The 23010-nt window shown below is 34.7% G+C and overlaps 1 protein-coding gene across 6 annotated transcripts in view; it reads right to left on the bottom strand.

Moving 5' to 3' along the window:
* Positions 1-22635, bottom strand: part of LOC118192978 (cytochrome P450 4C1-like) — an 86729-nt gene extending 64094 nt beyond the window's left edge. The window contains exons 1-4 of one of the 6 annotated variants that reach the window (XM_085814091.1): positions 22306-22635; positions 15024-15136; positions 12985-13070; positions 2363-2857 (exon numbers count right to left, since the gene is read on the bottom strand). In XM_085814091.1, coding sequence (XP_085670217.1) covers positions 2363-2857; positions 12985-13070; positions 15024-15136; positions 22306-22501 — 890 coding nt within the window. In that variant the 5' untranslated portion in view covers positions 22502-22635. The remainder of the gene's footprint in view (positions 1-2362; positions 2858-12984; positions 13071-15023; positions 15137-22305) is intronic. The other 5 variants (XM_085814092.1, XM_085814093.1, XM_085814094.1 and 2 more) reach the window with 5 other exon arrangements.
* Between the last annotated feature and the right edge of the window lie 375 nt (positions 22636-23010).

The following is a 23010-nucleotide window of genomic DNA, read 5'->3' as shown; positions in this document are numbered from 1 at the left end:
TGAGTATATTTGTAAGAATTAATTTTTTGCATATGTGTGTCCTTTGCTTTTCTGGCGATTCGATGTTTGTTATGAATTGTCTTGATGATTACTTACCTGGTATTTGTTTTATCGGAATAACTTGTAAAATGAAAGCTAATGGCTTAATATCTGTTATGTGTGTAATAACATCCGGCTTGAATAGAAGACAAAGGGGGGGGGGGGAACTGTTGTGCTCACTGGAAGTTTTCGTCAGATGGAAAATTCTATCTCAGAAATGAAATTTTCTATTCCACGCGTTTGCAACCATATTCATTATTTTGACGATGTTTCTTCTGAGTTAGTTCTTTTTTATAAGAAAGGTTTCGTAACGTAGGAGGTCTTTTGTTATTTTACCGTCCTCAGTAGTAAGCGCCCGTAACCGGCGGACGGAAGTGACGTCACAGAAAGGGGATGTGGCCGCCGGAATGTGACATAGACGGAATGACGTCATGTATAGTTTAGTTTTTATTCTGTGACAACGACCTATGTTTGAAAGTTTTTATTTTTTATGGCAACGAACATTTTTTATGTTTATGGCAACGAGCTTTTGAATCACGTGTTGGGCATGACATCAGATTTTATTTTGTTATTATTATTTATTTAATATGCAATTACTTCCCTTATTATTTTAATTAATACGTTGTTATTTTTAATTATTTTATACGAGATTATATTTGATTACTTAGTACATCATTTTTTTTCATTAATACCTTTAATTACACTGGTGTGCAAAAATTAAGGACGAGACGGTTTTTTCAATATAACTTTGTACAAAAGCTTTCCAAATCAACACATTTAATACTGTAAGATCCCCAATACGTAAGGACATGAGTAATGTAAGCAACACTTACTAAAAGAGAAATCAGAGGAATAAAAAGAAGCTTTATTGAAAAAGTAGCATGGAGCGCAATGCGACTGAAGGCCGAAACATCCCTGTGATGGGTGTCCAGCAAGAAACATCCTGTCTTTAATAGGGGATATGATCTTCCCTGACTGCTAGGCAGGTTTCACAGCGTCTGCCCATGCTGAGAATGAGGATGTCAATGAGTTGTTGAGGCATTGCTGCCCATTCTTCTTGCAGTGCCAATCGAAGCTCCGGAATCTTTACTGGTGGTAAGGTACGAGCTGCCAAGCGTCTGCCTAGAAAATTCCATACATGCTCCATGGGATTGAGATCCGGAGATCGTGCCGGCCAATCCATACGTTCAATATCCTCACTCTCTAGGAGCTGTTCGGCAGCTACTGTGCGATGACATGGTGCATTGTCGTCCATGAAAAGGAACTGCGGACCCATAACGCCTCTAAAAAGACGCACATATGGAAGAAGAATCTCGTTACAATAACGGGTCCCGTTGACTGAACCTGCTTCTAAGATGTGAAGGTCTGTACGACTACCAAGCATGATGCCTCCCCAAACGAGAACACCGCCACCTCCATACCTGCCCCTTTCAATGATGTTCGAGGGATGATTGCGGCTTCCCCGCTCTCTCCAGATGAGTATGCGATGAGAATCGCTATTCAGACTGAATCTGCTCTCATCTGTAAAGAGTACTCGTCCCCATTCATTGTCTCTCCAATTCCGATGTTCCCGGCACCACAGAGAACGCCTTCTCCGATGGGCAAGCGTTAGAGGTACACACCGTACAGGGCGTCGTGGGAACAGACCACCACCGTGCAGTCTTCTGGCCACGGTAAAACGCGATATTGGTCGTCCAGTCGCCTGTGTCGTGTGTCTAGCGATTTCTCCCGCTGCCTGCGCCTGTTTCTTCTGGCCTGTAAGGCAATATACCGGTCAGCTGCGGGTGTGGTTCCCCGTGGACGACCACTACTAAACCCCCGGATAGCTGTTCCTGTAGTTTGAAATTGTCTCCAAAGTCGTGAAACGATGCTGTGAGCAATTGCGAACTCTGCAGCCACACTTGTCACACTGCGGCCTTCCTCCAACTTCCCAATGATTCGACCTCGGGTAAAAGCATCCAGATGTCGTCTAACAGATTGATTATTCGCCATTTCTCGTTGAGGCAGCAACTCGGTGTGATTTTAACTGCTATACGGAGTGCAATCTCTTTGCCAGAAATACTGATCTTACACCGACAACATGCTTTATACTACTCAGACACTCCCCCATTACGTCTACCTGCATGTCTGCGCATGTGCTACCGTACATCACCTTACTTAATCTCCTGATTGGTCTTTCTGTCCGCTCTGCCTCTTCGTTCAGCTGATATACTAATTTTTCGACTTCGTCCTCAATTTTTGCACACCAGTGTAATTTTTATTACATTTAATATTATTTTCCCTGAATTTTAAAAATAACTCCACGGACGGGATTCGAACTTGCCATCTCTTGCTGCTGCTGCTGCTGTTGCTGTTGCTCTTGTTGTTGCTGCTGCTGTTGTTGCTGCTGTTGTTGCTGCTGTTTTTGTTGCTGCTGTTGTTGTTGCTGCTGTTTTTGCTGTTGTTGTTTTTGCTGTTGTTGCTGCTGCTACTGCTGTTGCTGCTGTTGCTGCTGCTGTTGCTGTTACTGCTGTTGCTGCTGCTGCTGTTGCTGCTGTTGTTGTTGCTGCTGTTGTTGCTTTTGCTGTTGCTGCTGCTGTTGCTGTTGCTTCTGCTTCTGTTGCTGCTGCTGCTGTTGTTGCTGCTGCTGTTGTTGCTGCTGCTGTTGTTGTTGCAGTTGTTGCTGCTGCTGTTGCTGCTGCTGCTACTGCTGTTGCTGCTGTTGCTGCTGCTACTGCTGCTGCTGCTGTTGTTGTTGCTGCTGTTGTTGCTGTTGCTGCTGTTGTTTTTGCTGCTGTTGCTGTTGTTGTTGCTGCTGTTGCTGTTGCTGTTGCTGCTGCTTTCATATAGGAAAAAGCGAAAATTAGTAATATATTAGCCTTGGACTAGGAAACAAATTTTCAGAGATAATCCAGTGGTATGAAAATTAATCAAAATGTACAAATGTTTCTTCGCAATATAAGTTATGAATGTTTTCGTTTCAGTAGAAGAAAGTCAGAAAATACAAATTTGGTAATGAAACATTCATTTCAGACTTTTATTAAAAGATTTTATTAAAAGATGCAATAAACACGATCACTTGAAATGCAATTTAGTAAGTTAAAATATAACTCTAGTTCATCAATATAATATATTAGTTGTGCACGGTTAATTGTTCATTTTGAATCTGATAAAGAAGATTTTGAGTCAAAGAGAAACATATTTACAAAACAGTGATTTTTATTTTATTACTAATTTAAATCAAAGCCCTCATTGCGAAAGTAATTGCATATTAAATAAATAAATGAAAATAGTAAAATAAAAACTGATATCATGCCAAACACGTGATTCAAGATCTCGTCGCCATAAATATAAAAAAATGTTCGTTGCCATAACAATAAAATCTTTCAAAAATAGGTCGGTGCCTGCCACAGAATAAAAACGAAACTCTACACGACGTCATTCCGTCTACGTTGTCCAATTCATCTACGTCCCTTCTGCTTGTCACGTGATCCAAGATGGCGGCGGCCACGTCCCCTTTCTGTGACGTCACTTCCGTCCTCGGGTTACAGGCGCTTACTACTGTCCTCTAATTCTTCGCAGATGCAGAATCTGCTGGTGAATCGAGCCGAGTGGTATATCCGCAACAAGGGAATTCATGAAAAACTGGTTAAGGAGCAACTACGCTCACATTACTATAAACTTGCTAAAAGCTTTCATGAAAGACATAAAACAATTAACAACCCGTCCATTATGACTACAATGACCTAGCAAATATGGACAGGCCCTAAACCCCAACTGAATGTATATATTAGGTAATATTTATTATAATGCCTTTACGGTTTATGTTAATCTTCTTGTATTGTATCTGTTATGCATTCTTCTTAGTCTTACGTTCATAGGATTTATGTCTTACTTATCGGATTCAAATTACCAGTGTTCGCCTAACCTTGCCTTTATCCACACGCTCACCAGCTCGACGACTTCTGGCCTGCATTCATTTGACATCACTTAACACTTTAATTAGCATTGCCTAACTTTTGGCTTAAATATGAATCCTAAATTATTAATTATTCATTTTAAAAACTTTATTATATAAAAACAAATTACCTTAGATATCTTTTAGGTTATTTCATCATACCATTCGCAATTCCCCTACTGTTCTACAAGGGGTAAAGCCTTGTCGCTCAGGTACCCTGGTGTACCAAACCGTGGCCTTCGAGAACAGGGCCTTACAGCTCAGTGACGTAGAGCGGGTGAAGTCAGTCCAGAGAATGCACCCTTCTTTGGGTTTGAAGGCAGCGTTGGGTCATAGGTTATTGTTAGTCGCCATTGCTACGAGAGAAGTGGTTGAACTGCAATTATTGACTTAAAATCTTTGTATATACCATGCTTTTTTCGTAGTCGGCTCAGGCAAACTCGAAGAGTTTCGCAAAATGGGTCCCCGCGTTATGTCGCTATCCCGGCATAATGCTTCCGACTTTCGATTTCTTGAAGTTTCGAACAGTTTATGAAAGTAACGAAGCAAATAAAAGTTCAGAAGAGTGATGAGCTGAGAGAATACAATGACAGAGTCCGACGGAAAATACCCCTGCAGTGCAGGCCGTAACGAAGGTAAGTGCGCATGAATAAAGCAATGGCATGAAGAGAAAACAAGACAAAATGCCTAAATCTCACTGAATACTAGAGAGTCCACATATGTGTAGTAGTCATAGCAATAGTAGTTAGCATAAAATGATGAAAAATAACATTAAATATAAAACATAGTGGGAAGTAAAAAATATATATATACAATATTTACAGTTTAGATATTTGCAACAAAGCAACAAAAAAAAAAAAAAAAAAAAAAAAAAAAAAACAATCAGTAAAAGAGGGTGTACAGGAATATTTAAATTTGACAGTTGGGTGGATACAAAAGTTAACAGCATATTTACTATTCAAGGTACCTGAGGATCGCAAGCGGTCGTTTTCTATTGAAGTCATATTTGACCACTGTAATGGTGCTATTGTTTACATTAGGTATGTTATTGTAAAATTTTTCTGAAAGAAGAGCAAAGTAAGCATAAATAGTTGGAATCTCAAGCTCTTGGTGAACTGCCGTGTTTCTAATGAACCATCGACAGTTCGCCACTTGTCGGAGTATAACGTTTTGTAGTATTTGGATTTTCTTTGCATTTGTTATGCTCGCATATCCCCAAACAGGGCAGGCATAAGAGAGTATAGGACGCAAAAGGGTCTTGTAAATGAGCAATTTGTTATCTATAGAGAGAACTGAGTTCCGGCCAATTAAGGAGGTAAGTGTTCGTTCGTAAATTGGCAATAATTGGTAATGCGTGGGGTCCAGGTGAGTCGCCTATCCAAAGTAATACCAAGGTATCGGGCATGCTTAGTCCATTGAATAGGGGTGTCGTACATATAAATACATTTTTCATTATCGATGGTGGTCCTTTTTGTAAACCAAATGGCCTCAGACTTTTCTATGTTGATCTTGACTTTCCAGGCGTTAAGCCAGGACTCCAGTGTGTGGATGTGTGTTTCGAGTGTTTGTATAACCGAGCCAGGAGAGGATTGCCGTATTTTTTGAGAGGATTGCCGTATCATCGGCGTACATTGCCAGGGTGGTATGTGGTGATTGTGGGATATCGTTCGTGTAGATATTACAGTAAATGGGCCCAAGGAGGCTCCCTTGCGGGACGCCAGCCCTGAAGTCCTTGCGAGATCATTTCAGTGAATCTGTAGAGCAGGTGAACAGTTGAGTGATTCTTACGAAACCCATGCTGCTGTGGAATAATGATGTTATTAAGCTCAGTATAAGCAAGGGTTCTCTGGAGAATGATGTACTCAGCTACCTTGCTGAGCGAAGATAGGAGACTGATGTTTCTGTAAGAAGCTGGCTCTGTAGGTGGCTTTCCAGTCTTTGAGTCTGGTGTTACGATGGCTGTTTTCCATGGCGTAGGGTAGTGGCCCAGGCGAAGCATGTCGTTGATGATAGCAACCAGTTTGAGTAGCATGGGGATTCCCATACACTTGATCATCTTATTTAAGATCTTGTCCAGTCCTGGACTCTTGTTGACAAGTAGTTTCTCGATGTAGCCGTAGACCTCTGAAGGTTTGACAGGAGTAATGTTGTTCGTGCGTGGCTTTGAGAGGAATTCTGTTAGTGTACTGTTAACCAAGTATTCTGTTGGAGGGTGGGAGATGTTGTTTGTGCGGAATTGAGAAGCATAGTGATCAGCTAGTGACTCAGCGTTCTCAATTTCGGTGGTGGCAATTTTCTGTTGGCCGTTTAAAGGCGGAATGTTGGTGTAGCATCTCTTTAATTTTGCAGTCGCCTTCCAGACGGAGCTTTTATCTGCTGAAAGGGAAGAGAGATAGTTGGCCCAGTCGCGTTGTGTATGTTGGTGTGTGAGAGCCCTGACCTGGTGGTTTAGTCGATTAAGCACAGTCTTATCCGCAGGATACCTGTACTTTTGCCAATCCTTGCGGGCAGCATTTCTTTCTTGAATGAGTTTTTTTAGTTTTGGGTCTGTAGCTTTTTATCTGTGAGAGACAGGAGTGCTGTTTGCATCAAGAGCATTTGTTAGTTCAGTCGTAAAGCTGGTAACCAGTGCATCTAACTTTGTGGGTTGTTCCAGGAACAATATAATGTCTTACATGTGTTCAGTGCCGCGATGTAACGGAAATTACAATACATATTTTCGCTTTTCCTGTTGATGCAGATGTGAAAGTGGATACGTGCAATAAAACGGAAGGACTTCATTCGGACTAAAAACAGCAGCGTGAGGTTTCATTGCTATGATTTTATTGATATTTAAAGAAAACTAGATTAAATATTCGATAGGTTTAATGTATTTGTTCTTAAAGCTAAAATGATTTCTACTGAAAAACTAGAGTAAAGTATAAAAAAAGTAAACAATAACTAGTGTAAAATATAAAAGGAAACAATAAATTAATTAAGTCCATAATACTACAGGATTATTTAATGTATAGTAAATTTTGTTTCATGTATTGCTGAAACGCTGTGCATTATGAATATATATTAATCATATAGCATTAAATGATTTGTAATATCAAATTTATTTCAGTTTTATTTTTAATGTACTTGTCATTATAGATTTAAAGTAATACTGTTTTTCATTTAAAAATTCAAATTTGTGTTTTTCACATTACCCTTTTTTTTTTTTTTTAATTTTTTTTGTCATTTTTCAAAATTCTTGTGAAAATTGGAATTAAAATTATATTTTTAAAAATATATAAACAAAAGCTGAAAACAATATTGCTGCACCAGTTGCTTATAAAGCTTAGAATTTTTTTACCCTAAAATTTTGCTGTTACGTTTATTTAAATTAAACTTCATACATTAGCAAAATGCTACATTTTTGAAAAGCTATAGAGTATATGATGTTTTAAATGGCTACATTAGAATAAACAATTAAAAAAGATTAAATATACTGGAAGAATGAAGTACTTTTGCAAGGGACGTCCGGTATCCTATATTATCATTCCACTTTCCTGATCTGATATAGGCTCTACCACGTGCGCTTCGGTAACGAGATGTGGGAACCTCGGCTAACTGCCTTGCATATTTTAAAATTTAAAACATAATTCTGCAGTGTGTTCCTTTCAAATTGTTGTCTATTAAATTTTCAGAGAATTATTATTTTTTCCCCTTTACAATTCCTTAACTATACGCATAAGTAATCCAAAAAATCAAAACTCACACATAGTTGCAGGCACAACTTTCGATCTAAAGAGCTACGAAAACACGTTAGAGTTTATGATCATAATAATGTACTTGTCATTATAGATTTAAAGTAATAATGTGGACATATCAAGATTTTGCTAAAGAGTAATATAGAATAGTAAGAATTCATATTGCAATTAAAAAAGTGTTTAATAAAGACAGTCGGCAAAATTAAAGTAAAATGATCTTCTGTGACAGATTAAAAATAGATGTTTGGTTTTTATTCTGTAAGAATCTGGATCACTGCAAGTTTAATAATAATTTTAATAATAACAATAGCACCATTTGACAGTTTAAAACAATGTTGACATTAAAAATAAATTTTAATATATTTATATCGATAAATAAATGATGAAATATTCCTTTTTAATATTTAGTTTATTATAAAAGATCTTCTACACTAAAATTTGCTTAAAAAATTAATGTAATAACCGAAAAGGCTAGTTCTTTCATTTTATCGCCATACTGAAGAAAATTAAATATTATTTAAAAAGTCTGTAAGAAAAAGTTTGGTTCTTTTAAAATGCTCTTTTTTTATTCATATTTCTCATGTTTACATATAAATGAAAAATAATATGCAATGTTTCGTTTGCAGTTCGAAAGCTTAACATTTCCGCGTTATGAAGCGTTGGAAAGTTTATCCAATCTATGGAAAACAAAATGAGACTAATATAAATAATTATTGATCATCCAGGTGAAAACTTTTATCAAGTATTAAGAAAAATAAGCTCAGATGTCTGAAATCTTAAAGCGTGATATATAGTTTTTAAATATTAACATAGTATCATTTATTTAATAATCTCCAATTTACTTCACATCAGAATAATATAAAATTATCGTCTCTGATAAATTAGCGCTCTGTGGGTTCACTCGCTTCGAATGCAGGAGAGAGATTTCTTTGCACTCCTCATCGTGACGTCACGAGAGAGCTGGACCGCCTTGTTTCTCGAAGGTGACGACCAAACACTGTTCCACGGAGATAGTGGTTCTTTGTCTGGGATGAATGATTTCAGAATGCATTGGTAGCTCTTTCAAATGAGTGGTGAAATCCTGTGGAATGAGCTGCCTTTTTTCATAATTCCGGTTGCATCCTCGAAACTCACTTCAAAGGACAAGTCTTTTCATCAGGGTCAGAATATGGACACCTTTGTTATTTACGAGTGAAGGAATCTCCCCCCTCCGGGAGTTCAGGGCAAGTAACCCATGGAGGTAGGAAAGGGAGGAGGGGCCATTCCGCGCTAGAAGTGAAGCACTGCTTTGACGCTTGGGTCACCAGACAGGGTGTTCTTTGTTTACATTCAGAAGCTCGCTTGACAAGATTCTGATAGTATTTCGACACACGACAGTTCCATAGAAATCGAAAAAGGGACACTCTCGCATGAAAAAAACATTCATAGTGTGATGGATAATAGCAGTTTGTATAGTTTACTGACATTTACGCAAAAATCTTGGTTATTTTTCGATAACTAACAACAGCGATTTTGATTATGAATTTGTTTTATAAAATTATAAGCTGTTGCACTACAAAAATATAGATTTTAAGAAAATTGCTAAAAGAGATCTGCCAAAATTTATTTTCTAGAAGATTTGAAAATTTTGAAACTTGATGGCTAAATGTAAATATTAAATTATGTATGTTAAAATATTTGTAATTAGGCACATAGGTCAGATTAAGTTTTTATTAAATAGAGTAACGCATGCAAGGGCTATCTGCCTAAAGAGAGAGATGCCATCGTGGAGGAATTTTGAAGAAAAACTGACCTTTGAGTGGGTATTAAAAATAATACTTATAATTTTCATTCAAATTATATTCATATATATTTTTTATGTAAAACTTTCGGGTGTATGCTAAATTAGTGTAAATTACTTTACACGAAAAATATAGTGAATGCACAGAAATTAAAGATTTGCACATGCCGTAAATGATAAATAGGAAATATGTATGGGTATTTATGCATGTGCTTGCAAAAAGCATGTATCTGCCTTTGACAAAATACTTAAATATTCATTAACTTATTTATAAATGTATCTGAAATGAAGAATTTATTCACTTATAAACAACTGTGAAAGTACTGTGAAGAAATCTAATGATTAAATATATCTAATTTATAATGATTATAAATGTTATCTAAATATCTAATAACCTTAATATTGAATTGTAAACATAAATTGAAATCCTGTTGACAAATACGTTATAAAACTATTTAAGCAAGAATTGTTCGTATTGGAAAGCAATCTGTTAAAAGGTATTGTAAAGCAAATGCTATGAGATGCGCACTTAAGAACGTAATAAAGAGTTTTGGAATATGTATTGTTGAAATGAAGGGTAAAAAAAAAAAAAAAAAAAAAAAATCTGATAAGTATAATTAAAATAATTATTCCCTTTAGATTTTTTAATAACTCAGTTACAAGTTTTAAATAATACTTAAAAAAAAAAAAAAAAAAAAAAAAAAAAAAACTTATTTTATTCCCTTTCAGAAATGTTCAGAGAAAGTTAAATACTATTTAATACCTATTTAATTATTAGGAATTAGCGAAATACTTCTTTAAAGTATTTCGCTAATTCCTAATAATTCTCTAATTTAAAATGAACCGAATAGAGCATTAATTATAAATTGACTTACATTTTTCGATTTAAAAGAAGCCAACAAATCATGTCATATTTAAGAAAGTATTTTAGGAAGAAGCTCTATAAATAGAAAAGAAATAATGCATAATTTTAATATTAATAATACAATAAACTTTGATCTTAATTTTTGTACCTTAACCGAATAAAATCAAATTACCGTAATTTTTTTTTCTAAAGTAATTAACGAAAACTTGTGAAAATATTTCATTCAAATTAAACCATTCTGAGAAAACTGTCCTGTGAAAAGTATAGCATTTAATTCCGTTCAGGATGAAATGTTGTTTAAAAATATGTTGTTTTCACATACTTAGGACTCTGAAGTGTTGTAGAAAAAGAAAATATATACATTTATATGTATATTTGCGACGTAATTACAAAATATTTACACCCGAACGCGTCAAATCCCATAGAACTCAATGGTAAATGACCCAATGTTTTGGTCACCACGTAGGGATCGCCGGTGCTTCAGACCAGGGTACGGAGAAACTTGTTTAGGGCGACTCCTTCTTACTTCCTACCTCCATGAAGTAACCACACAGTGAGATATAAAAGGTGTTTTCCTGAAAAGACAACTTTCCGTTTCAAGGTTAAAAAAAAGTTGCACAAATGCACAGACTTAGGTCGCGTGCACCAATGTCTCTCTTCCAAATTCAGCTTGAAAATGTTAAAGGTGTTGCGAAGGTTTATGATACCACTTACTTTATGTTGAAATTGTTGAATACAAAGTGAGTGAAGGTGCTGTGCAGTATCAACAACTGCCAACACTTCCACCACCAATTCTGATTCTTGTAAGCTTAATCCACGCTGCGTAAAATGCGCAGGCCCACATAAAACTTCAGACTGTTCAGCTAAGAAATTAGATGTTGTAAAGTCTTGCAATTGCCTGGAAATAGGACACACAGCAAATTACAGAATGTGCCCAAAGTTCCCGAAAATAATTAAAAATACTAGTAACAACAATAAGGAAGTCAGCAGGGTGAAATCCACCCAGGCTACTCCTGGATTTTCTTATGCAAACATCACTCAAGGCTTTAACACTGTACAGAATGCTAAGACTGAGGTTAAGAAATCAAGCAGAAAATAGGATCAAACTAAAGAAGTTGGCATTCATGCTTTCTCAGATATATTTAAGTTAGTGAAAGAAATATACAATATACTCAAAGGTTTCTCCATTGCTCATATTCTTCAAAATATCTCAGCTGTGATGCTTGAAATTCAGGCTGCTAACAATTCTATTGATAAAATGTTTGTTTTATTTAATCTGTTTGAGGAAATCTTTATGAATAACGCCAACTAATAATGTTCAAGTTTCATATTTATATTTAAATTTGAAAAAAAAAATGTATTATGTACCTCTGTTTATAGAATATTTATATATCCTCGGTTTTAGTAGTAATGCTCTCTCTCTCTCTTTCATTCAGTTTTTCAATTAAATTTTCTGTCACCATAAGTTTGGCACTTTACCATGTTCTTAATCTACTGTAATTGTTTTTATTCAACTTTTCAAGTCACCAGCTCGAATTTTTTTCCAGATACACAACATTCAATCATTAAGTACTTACTTCTTCATAGTTTTACATATTGCTAACTCTGCTAGATTCTGCACTTACTCCTTCGCACTCTAATGTGAACTGTTATGTCTGCATAATTAAGAACAGCTCAAATTTTCGATCTAGGGTAGGGCTTTCGGCCCAGGCACCCGGGTGTTCTGACATCGCTCCACAGGAGACAACTTTCCTGCTGGAACTATGGGCATATTGGCCCGCTACAACTATCACTCCTTGTGTATAATGCGATAAATTATTTTTCCTGTTAACGAAATTCTGAAATTACGGGACTGAAGGTATCCAAGTCCTACATCGTCTAGATATGCACTTGTTAATGTTTTTATTTTATTAAAATCCCTGTTATTGTTATAACTTGAGTTAGAAGTTCATTACAACCCGAGGTTTGTGTGGCGGTTTCGCCTACTACACAACAGCGCGTTACCCCAGAAGGGCTATTAGTCTCGAAGCGGCATTTATCCAAATATTATCGCCCTGTAACGCAGTCCTCTACCCGTTAGAAGCGCGCGTGAAGCCTGAATTTTGAATTGATACTGCTTTATTATGATATTTAATTCATTTGCAAATTTCTGTCTTCCTGAAGAAGCGTTCCGAATTCTGTAACAATTTTCAAATCTTTTGACCTTGATACATTTTAAAATATTACACTACTGTACGACTCAGGTGATATAGTATGATTCTAGGTCTGTTCATCGAAATCTTATTAAAATTCCTCCAAAGTGTCTGCAGCTTCTTCCAGATTTTACTGAAATTTTCTGGACCATTTATTGAAAAAAGATCTCTAAGAACTTAATTGCTAATTATGTTTAAACTTCGTAATGAGTGATTCGGTTTCAAAATAGAATACGACTAATCTTAAATCTGGAAGATTAAAACTTTCGGAGTAAATACTGTGATTCCTATAAGATTGCATATTACTTTTAATCAGCAAACGCACATTATTTAATTCTATCTTTTCAGTTTCATTATTTTGTCGTCTGAATTAAAAACACTGGTCTTTAACTGGCTTACTATTGCTTAATGTTAAATAATCTTTAAATTTACCTTACCTTGTAAGGAGACCTGTTCCAAGCCATGGTTCTAAAAAGCGGTATTCAGTCGATTTTGTATTCATGGCGGAATTATTCAGCAAAACCTGTAAGGGAATTTTTTTTAAGCAAAAAAATTAAATTGCAAAACGACGCTAGTATGTTATCTGTATATTAATAATACGAAAGTACTGCATAAATTTTCTATACAATTCTAGTCAGGCTACCAATTCGTTTCTTGCTTTTGCTCCTGTTGCTTGTATGCCGAATCGTGCTATTTTCTGCACTCTAAGGGCCAGGAGTGATCTTGAGTGGTAATATTTGTTCTTGTCATTGTTCATGAAGCTCACTATTGCTAGTGAGACTTCATTAAGTTGTCTTCTAACGTTAATCAAGAATGATCTAATGCAAGAAATTTAGGGTCTTGTAATCTTTCTTCCCTTCGTATCAGTTTCTGGAAAGTGTTTCTGGTGTAAATGAGGCCTCTGATGTAGCCATTGCGACTAAATATACAGAAAAGCAGGTTTTTCTTTTCTTTTGTATTTTTTAATCACACTTTGTATTTTAAATATAATAATATTTTTGGGGATTATTTTTGGATGAAAGTATGCAATAAAATATATTCTCTAAGTGCAAAATCAATTGTTAAGAAAACTTTAATTTACATTAGTTGAAATTGCACATTAGTTTCCGTTGTTCAAAAAGAAAATTTACAGGGGATTTTGATGTGTGACTGCTAGCTTTGTCCTGACGGAGTCTCACAGATGGATGGCACTGTGGGTAAAGCAATGGTATTTCATTCAGAAAAATTGGCGATAAAATCTGTTCCTGATAGTATTTGGAGTTAATCTTGACATTTTTTTGCACTCTGTTTATTTTTAACTTGCCATTATAAGAAAAACTAGCAACAATCATGAATCCCTTAGAAAAACTTTCTTTCGATTCTTTGAACCATGTACTTAAATTTTTTCCTCTACTTTTATGATAATAAATGGCTCTTTTTTGTTAGTCATTTAAATATACCCATGCTTCATCTATTGTGACAATTGTTTTCCATTTTTCTTTGGATAAGTGTTTCTCATATAGAATTCTGCAGCGTGTCCTGCGTTGAGCGATATACTTTGGAAGAAGACGATGCACATTGTGTTTTTTCGTTTTCTTAAGGTTTAAATCAACGTTTATCATTTTGTTTACAGTGGGCACCGATCATTTTAATGATTTTGCAACTGTCCTTTGACTAGGGGGATTTTCTTTTAACATTAAACAACGTACTTTTGCAATAGTCGAAGATGTCCGCTTTTCCTTGGATACTTGTTTGGAATTTTTGTCCCACTTCAGGCTCCAATTTGACTTTTTTTTTTTTCCTTTCTTGTTGATGATATTACCTATCGACGCTTTAGATATCACAAAACTATGACTCTCACATCGTTTTGGGATAACGGAGTATGCATATTTCTCTTCGGAAAGAGCGTAAATGTAGTCTTCGAACCACTGCTTTGTTAAATTCGCCATTTTGAATAAAAATAAAACTTTCAAGCCACAGACGATAATTTTGACTTTTAAAAACATAGTACAATTGCAATTACTTCTTTTGTAGCAAACGATGTTTTATTACCGCTTACCAAAATTGTCTAAAAAATGTGCGAACAGCCTCTGTAGATTTCTTTCTAATTTAACCTTAGTTTTACTTTTTACACTTTCTGAATCGCCCATTTACTTTATCAAAATGAATCAAGCCAGCTTACTGCTACAGGAAATTATAGTTTGCAGATTACAAGTTTGTGAATTTCAAATTAGATTGCAGACAGTTCAGTTCCAGCTGGCACTTGGAAACGGTCACCGGAAGTCCTGGAGCAAGAGATATGAGAATATCAGATTTCAAACTCAGCATTCTTGATCAATCTCGGAATGAAGATGGCCAAAGTCACGCGATTACAGTTGGTACCTCTCATCCATCTTAGTCTATTGGTCGCCCATTATTTTGCTATGGGATCAACAATAATAAAGCAACTGAAAAGCAAAAACTTTAAGTAAAAGCAATACAGTTCATGATTGCTCACCTCAACAGTTTCTGGTTTGAAGAAGAAAACAATGGGAAGAATTGCTATCCAAGCTTGACATATTTTCTCCCTTTCGTACGCTTTGCAAAAAGCGCAGAGGTACTGGTTAAAAACTAATAGAGAATAAAAATTGTTCTGACGAAAATTATTTTGAGTACATATTATACATTGAATAAAACATGAAACAAAAAGAAAAAATGTAAAGTTACACGTATTTAGGACACACATTTTAATAATATTCTTAGAACAACGTGTTGAAGAACTCCGTCTGCGTAAAGACTGTGTGCAAGGCACTGATGTGCTTTTAGAGTTAGAACAAATTTTGCTTTCTAACAGTGCTGCGTATCTCTGGCACTGATAAAGCGCGCCACCGGAACAGTCGGATTTAAATTCTCAAAGAACGTATGATCCCAGAATATATGATGTAGTAAATCCGCGCAATACCATCACTTTTAAAGAATACAACATACAGCACAAACAAGCCCAGATTCTGTGAAGCCTAAATTCGTCAACTGCAAAATTTCATTGATTCATCCTAAGAAATTGCTCTCCCTCTGTCTGTATCATATTCCAAAACCATTCCGATCAATCACACAGAGGACAATAAACTAACGGGAACTGAGAGTCATGCGTCAAAATCATGTGGAAACAAGTGTTGTGCAAATACAAGTTTGTGAGGATAATTTTGGAGAATATTTCGTAGGTTATAACTGAAACTGGATGTTATCGCCAACGCCTGTACTACATGGCGAATACTAACGTCCTTAAAATTTGAAGCTCTTCCACATGAATCAAAATTTCATCTCTTATCACTAAAGGGCCTTAGTCTTCTTCCAGGACGAACAGCCAATGAACCTGTTGCTTCAAATTTCAATATCATTTTCCGAAATCCTTTGGTAATGGCTTGATCTGTCTAGAGTCCCTACAAAGTCAGAAAACGTGCTTAAAGAAGCTGATACGAAAACGGTATTTTGATAAAAGAATTTAGTTGGCAAAGCAATATCTTATAAAACAAAGTCATTGTGAGTGACGACCAGCAATGAAAACATGTTCTGAGTGAATATTTGGGTCTTATAACAGCTGCTGTATGGTGTTGAATAAAGTGGCGTGAATATGACAAGAGCATTCAGTAATTCTTCAGAGGTTCTATACTAAAAAAAAATTAATTTCATTAGAAATTAAGGTTATGTCAAGCTTTAAATAAATAATATACAGATACGTAACATAGTCATAAGTGTTTCTTTGAATATGAAGTTAATGAAAAATGAAAATTCTTAATTAGAAAATCTTAATTGTTACAAAAATGTATGAAATGAACAGTACAGTTGTATACTTAATAGGATTTATTGAAAATAATCCTTTACACGGAGGGCCCACCAGCGGCCGAACGGTAAAGTCGCTGAACACTAGTAGTTTCGTCCGAGGTTCGAATCCCGCGAACGGTCTGGCTGTGTGGGTGTTTTCGTGGTTTTCCCCATGTGTAACGTGTATACTAGCCAGTTTCCCTTAGAAAGCCCTCCACGAAGGCATCCCTCCCCTTTAGGCAGATAGCCCTAGTGTGCTTTGCCATAATTAAATACAACACACACCTTTACATGGATTTGTTTGAAAGTCTGTGAATTGAAAACATTGTTTCCAACGTGAATTTTAAATCCGTTGATAATTTTAAGTGATTCATTGGGACTAACTTTTTTTTTTTTTAACTGGGAGGTGTATGGCATTTCTATAGTTTTTTATGACACACTTTTTTCTTTGGCTGTTCCTCGTTTTCCTAACTACTTTCCAAATTACTTTTGTTGAAGCTCACATCATCAACTGCAACTGAAATAAAAGACTTTTACGCCTTTATTTGTGTATTCGAAACTGGAATTTCAAAGCCTGCTTTCTTGAAACAGCGCTGGACGCAACTTTGTAATACGAATTTAAGAGTCTGTGGTGTCCATTGAATAGCATTCAGTACATTGACACATTTCAAGCTAATCGCTGGTTTCTGCACCCAGCTTGACAAGGAACTTGCCGTAAAAATAGTTTTATGTAACTGGCCTTGAAGCTTGTACCATTATGTGGTAAAAGTACTGATCTCACCAATCCCAGTTGTATGTTTGGTGGATAGGCTGGCGAATTGTCAAGAAATAGCAAAATCTACCTATTTTTTCTAGACATTGTTGCGTCAAGAGCAATCATCCATTCTGGCATTATGCTTTGCGTCATCTATGACATTTTATTGTATTGCCTATGGACAAATACAGCGTTTGGATAGACGTGCTTGAAGCATCTTTGTTTTTTGCGGTTACAAGAGGTTGCTCAAACTCTCCTTCGATGTTGCAACAAAGCAGCACAGTGAGACGTTCCTTGGAGCTTTTAACCGCCAGAATTTTATGCTTCAACTCTATCCTTCAAAGGAGAGCTGTTTTCTCCTTTGAAGCATAGAGTTTTATTAGGAAAAATTCGACGAAATTATTCAGTTTCATCTGCAATGTAGATTTTTTCAGCCCCATTTCCTTACAAATTTCATTTAGGTATTTTTATCCAGTCTGTTACATGTTGAATATTGCTGTTAAAAGAAATGACCTGTCTTTACTTAATTTTTTCTAACCAACCATTTGATGCTTTTAGGTTTGTTTGCCCTTACAGAACAAAACCAATTGAACACAACTGCATCAATTTCACATGCTTCAATTTTTCTAAATTTTACAGTCCTGGGATGTTCATTTGAATTAGTAATCCCTAATATTTTTATTTTTTCTCTATCCTTTAGATTTTAGAACATGACTTATTTGGTTTTTTACTTATTCCAAATTTCTCCCCAAAATCTTTGAAACGAAGCTGTTCAGTTTCTGATACGTGAATTACATAATTCTTTAAATTTTAATATCAATCTTTTTCTTGTTTCAAGCTATGGTAGATAACATATATAAAATTAACAGTACAAAAGTACAAAACTACACTTCTTTTGTACCCAGTACTAGCAAAAAATAAGAACGACAGAAGTTTTCACACTGTTCACATTATGAAGTCCATATCCTTGGCAAGTAATCTGGTCATGTCACTACCATTTCTCTCCTATTGATTCTTTACAATATTGGTTACAATTTTACGATGGATTGCCTTACAACTTGCTAACATTGTGTTCTTCTCCCCACTGAGAATTGCAAGACAAATGCTTTCAGCAAAAATAGCTGGACTTTGAATTCTGGTCTTGTACACATCATACAGCATTGTTAGAAATCATACAACAAAATCACGTAATACTGGTTAGGAAATTGAGTGCTTTGCAGAGAACAAAGTATCGCACATACAAGCATGAAGACGCCTACAGCGCCACAGATCATTAGAGAGACAACCATTATTTCGAATTTTCTTGGCCCTACAGCAAGAATCAGAGCCTACAACGACAGGTGCGTCCATTAATATAGTAATGTTGTAGTTTCAGATGAAACCTATTTTTGCTTGTGTCATTATGAATGCGGTATCTGTGTCTAGAGATCACACAGAGCAAAAGGATTGGAAGCTTGCATTCTCCATTGTCATGTCTGCCCAGAATCTAGCTAGATCTTTTGTGTGTCTTTGAATAAATATCCCCATAATGCAGTAAAATAAAATATAACGTTTTAATTTTCACTATTTTCTCGATCTTCTGTGATTAAGAGCAAAATCATAATCAAAACAAAATTCGTTATCGTTAAAAAAATGGCGGATCTTCAACGAGTACTCACTAAATTTCAATTCACAATTATTCAAAAGGTGTTTAAAATTAACTCAAATTCAAACAAATGTGGGCAGTTTATATATAGGAAAATACAGCTATAAACAGCTATCGAGTGTGTTAGAAATAAAAGAACAAAAAAAAACCTGCTGTAGCCAGCACATGACTCCCCTCCAATTCCACATTAATATATGGAATTGGCGAAATAGCAACGAGCTAAAAATAAACTATTACTTCCGCTTGATCGTTTATAAATAAAATCTAATTTGTTTATTAACGTTATGATACAATGGTAATTATAAACACTACTCTTTTTTTATTATTCTATTCTCCCATACAACGGGCAATGATAAGTGCTTACGTATACATATCATGCTTTCATTAAAAAATTCCTATCGATAGTAGTATATCTTCTGATCCTTTACTGTTTGGGATTCGCAAGTCAATTACTTTACAATCAGACAATTTTCAAACCAGTATATCTTTAGAATTCACTATTTTTAAATGTTGGCATACATTTCTCTTTATATTCGTTATATTATTTATATCTGCTATATTACTTCTTTAAAAATAATACGCAGTGATGACGCAGCATCCTTTTATTTGAAAGTGATTCGAAACAACAGTGAAAGGAACATAAAATTGAGACCTGAGGCTGATACAATTAATTAATTCATAACTACAGCTTGACTTCGTAATGAGCTTAATCTCATTACATTCCGCATAATACCAAGAATACATTTAGTACTTAAAAATGTTGTTCTCAATCACATACCTATTTCAAATACCAAATTTGAGAACTTTTGTATTATCCCATAATATATATTTCTTTATAAAATTCTGTTCAGAACTTCAAGTAAAGGATCTCTTCCGGTTTATCAATTTTAGTCAAAATCTGTATGCTGTTCATATTGATATAAAATTCCTAAATACTTAACGCGAAAAGTTTTGAATTATATTTTAATACAGTTTTTAATTAAAAATTGCAACTGATGAAACATAAAAAATGAAAAAGCTTTGCAATAATTCCTTATCAGCTGAAGGTAAAGACAGGTTGGAATTGTTATCTAACTAGAACTGGATGATTTTTATATATCTGAAACACCTCTAGAAAATCTAATTCGCCAACGGAAGGTGTTTTTTTTTTTTTTTTTTTTTTTTTTTTTTTAATAATTTTGACTGCAGAAATTAGAAAACGTGATTTTGGAACAACATTGTTAGGCAACAGAAATTTATACGTTTCTTTTTTCCTAAAATATTCCTCATGTTCCTTAGCGCGAAATTTTAAGCTCTGTTAGTTTGACCAAAGTAAATTAAACCATTTTAGCAAGGAATCCTGTAATCCCCAAAAGTCCATATTTGAAGTATCACATCCATAAGTATGGAAGTTCGAATTTCACTGACAGAAGAGAAAGCGGGCCGAAAGTGGAATTTCTGTAAAACAACTGCAATTTTATAGCTAACCGATGGACAGGAAGAAATGACGATAGAATTCTGATAATCTCCTAAAATGAGAGGGTGCTTTTTGATATGCTGAGACGAAAATTTTTTAACTGCTTAGTCATTAATATTAGGTGAAAAGTCTCTGTCAATAGCAACTTCTTTTAAGTAAATTAATGCCACTCAAAAGAGATTAGTGACTCTGACTACCGAAGGACTCGGGTTCGAATCCCGGAAAAGGCATGGATGTTTGTAAATGTATAGTATCTTCGCGGCATGGGGGCTCTCCAAATATATGACAAGTCGAAAGTCTTCTAGTTTTGATTGGTGGTAGGGAAAGATGAGTGAGAGACCTTCATACCCACCTCCCTCAAATTTGGGATGAAACTGGGCAAAATCGGTGTCCGCCGATAACATCGTGGCAAAAACATCGCGGACGAAAACGTCGCGGAGAAAACAACGCAAGGCGAAAACGTCGTGCTACAAAACATCGTGGGAGAAAACATCGCAAAGAGAAAACATCGCAGTTCTAAAACATCGTGCTACAAAACATCGTGGGAGAAAACATCGCAAAGAGAAAACATCGCAGTTCTAAAACATCGTGCTACAAAACATCGTCGTCGAAAATAAAGCGGTTCAAAAACTTCGCAGTTTAAAAACATCGTCATCGAAAATATCGTGGTAAAAAATAAAGTATCTACAAATCATCGCATGACGATAACATCGCAGACGTGCTTTTTTCAGGTTTTAATTATTGTAAATGGATATTCCCATAATGATTTGTGAGCGCAGTACGTAAAGAAGGATAATTTTTATTTTCACATATTTTATTAACTAATAAATGTTTGCTGAAAAAGTAAGAAGGAAACTTAAGCATAAAAAATTAAATGCAAATTATAGATTATACTTTTCATGAAAAATTACCAGTAAAAACTTTATAAAAATGATTTATTAATGGTCTTTGTTAGTTAACTATGTCGGTTTAAAATTCTATTAAGTGCTATAAGTTGCATTAATTTTCTATGCTTAAGTTTCATTCTTATTTTCTCAGCAAAAATTTATTAGTTAATAAAAAGTATGAAAGTAAAAATTATCCTTCTTTCCATCTTGCGATCACAAATCAATATGGGAATATCCATTTACAGTTATTAAAGCCTGAAAGAAGCATGTCTGCGATGTTATCGTCATGCGATGATTTGTAGATACTTTATTTTTTACCACGATATTTTCGACGACAATGTTTTTAAACTGCGAAGTTTTTGAACCGCTTTATTTTCGACGACGATGTTTTGTACCACGATGTTTTCTCGTTGCGATGTTTTCGGCTGTAACCGCAAAATCGTACTGATAGCACATGGAGCCCAAGGACTTCAAAATTAGAAGTGGTAGAAAGGCAAAATTTAGATAACATTCAAAATCCTTATTTATTTCGTAAAGGTGTGATCTAGGCTTTTGTAAATATGTTCCTTCCTTTTAAGGACTCAATCCTTTAAAATAATGCTCAGCTTTGTGAAATTAATATGCTAGGAGTATGTGTAATTGTTTTAACAATTTCACACATGACTACTTTAAAAAAATACTTAGCTTGCTTATTTTACTTTGAAAAGGATTTGTACGAGATCACATATTTCTAAACTATAGTTGATTTTAATTACTATATTTTCGTGCATTTTATATAATATATATTAAATTACAAAATCTTCCTTAAATTTCAACAGTTGCTTTCAAAATTTTAATACGAAAAATTTTGCAGTGCAGTCAGAATGTAAAAGCATCCTTTTAAAAAAGTAAAATATAAATAAAGACATTTCGTTTTCGTTGAAATCGTAGTAAATAAATAATAATTTAAAATTTAGCAAAACAAGCAATCTTTCGTTAGCATAAACTCTGAATAAAATTCTATCTTATTTTCGCGCGATCAAATATAGATCTCTCATCATCAAAACCAAAATATTTTGTTTTTTTATTTATTCAAAATCTACGTCATTATAAGCTGCTTTTTTTTTTTTTTTTTTTTTTTTTGCCTAGTTTTGTATCTTTCATTGGCGTGTTTCTCTTCGAAGCAGACAATATTTTACTTAAATTTTTACTGATTCTTTTCTGAAAAAGAAACATAAATGTAAATATTTTACTTACACACCAAGGGTTGCTTTGTGGAATACATTTTCTTTAATTCTTTCCAATATGTTATTATTAGATGTACTTTAATATTAGGTAAACGATTATACGCTTTTGTACTTTCGAGACTAGCATACCACGTATAAAATGCTACAGTCAATCCGATGAAAAGGCCACTGATGAGTAACACTGCGTATAGAAAAACTTCCAGCATTGTTTATAATTATTAAATTCAAAATTACACTTCTCAAACAGATTTTCCACGATTTTTTCAACTACTCTGAATTACACAAATTTTTTTAATATTGAACTCCGATACGTTTCTGTAACACAATATGTTTTGGCTTTTATCAAACGTTTTGCTCATGAAAAAAATAAAAGTATGATTGCGATAACGCCACTTTTATCTTTTAATTTAAACTTTATCAACATTCTAATAGATATTAAATCTGCGGTCAAACACAATCAGCATTGAAATTGCACAATATTTTTGTCTTACAGTAAACATTGCAGCTTGTATAAATTGAAGATAATAATATTTTTTTTTTTTTTAATTTCGGTTTGTTATTCAGTGTCACAACATTTTGCACAGTAGCATTTAAATTCATCTGTAAGGATTTGGATTGATTTGAATGCGTTAGCAACTCTCAAATGTAAACATGTTTTCTCGAATTTTGAACTTTCTACAGGCAATGCGCAGAGTCAAATATTAAACTGTACTTT

The sequence above is a fragment of the Stegodyphus dumicola genome, chromosome 3, assembly GCF_044657685.1.
Source record: "Stegodyphus dumicola isolate Sdum_Otavi_A_Nest chromosome 3, ASM4465768v1".
Lineage (NCBI taxonomy): Eukaryota > Metazoa > Arthropoda > Arachnida > Araneae > Eresidae > Stegodyphus > Stegodyphus dumicola.
Note: the sequence above shows the minus strand (reverse complement) of the source record. Positions and strands in the feature narration are given on the sequence as shown.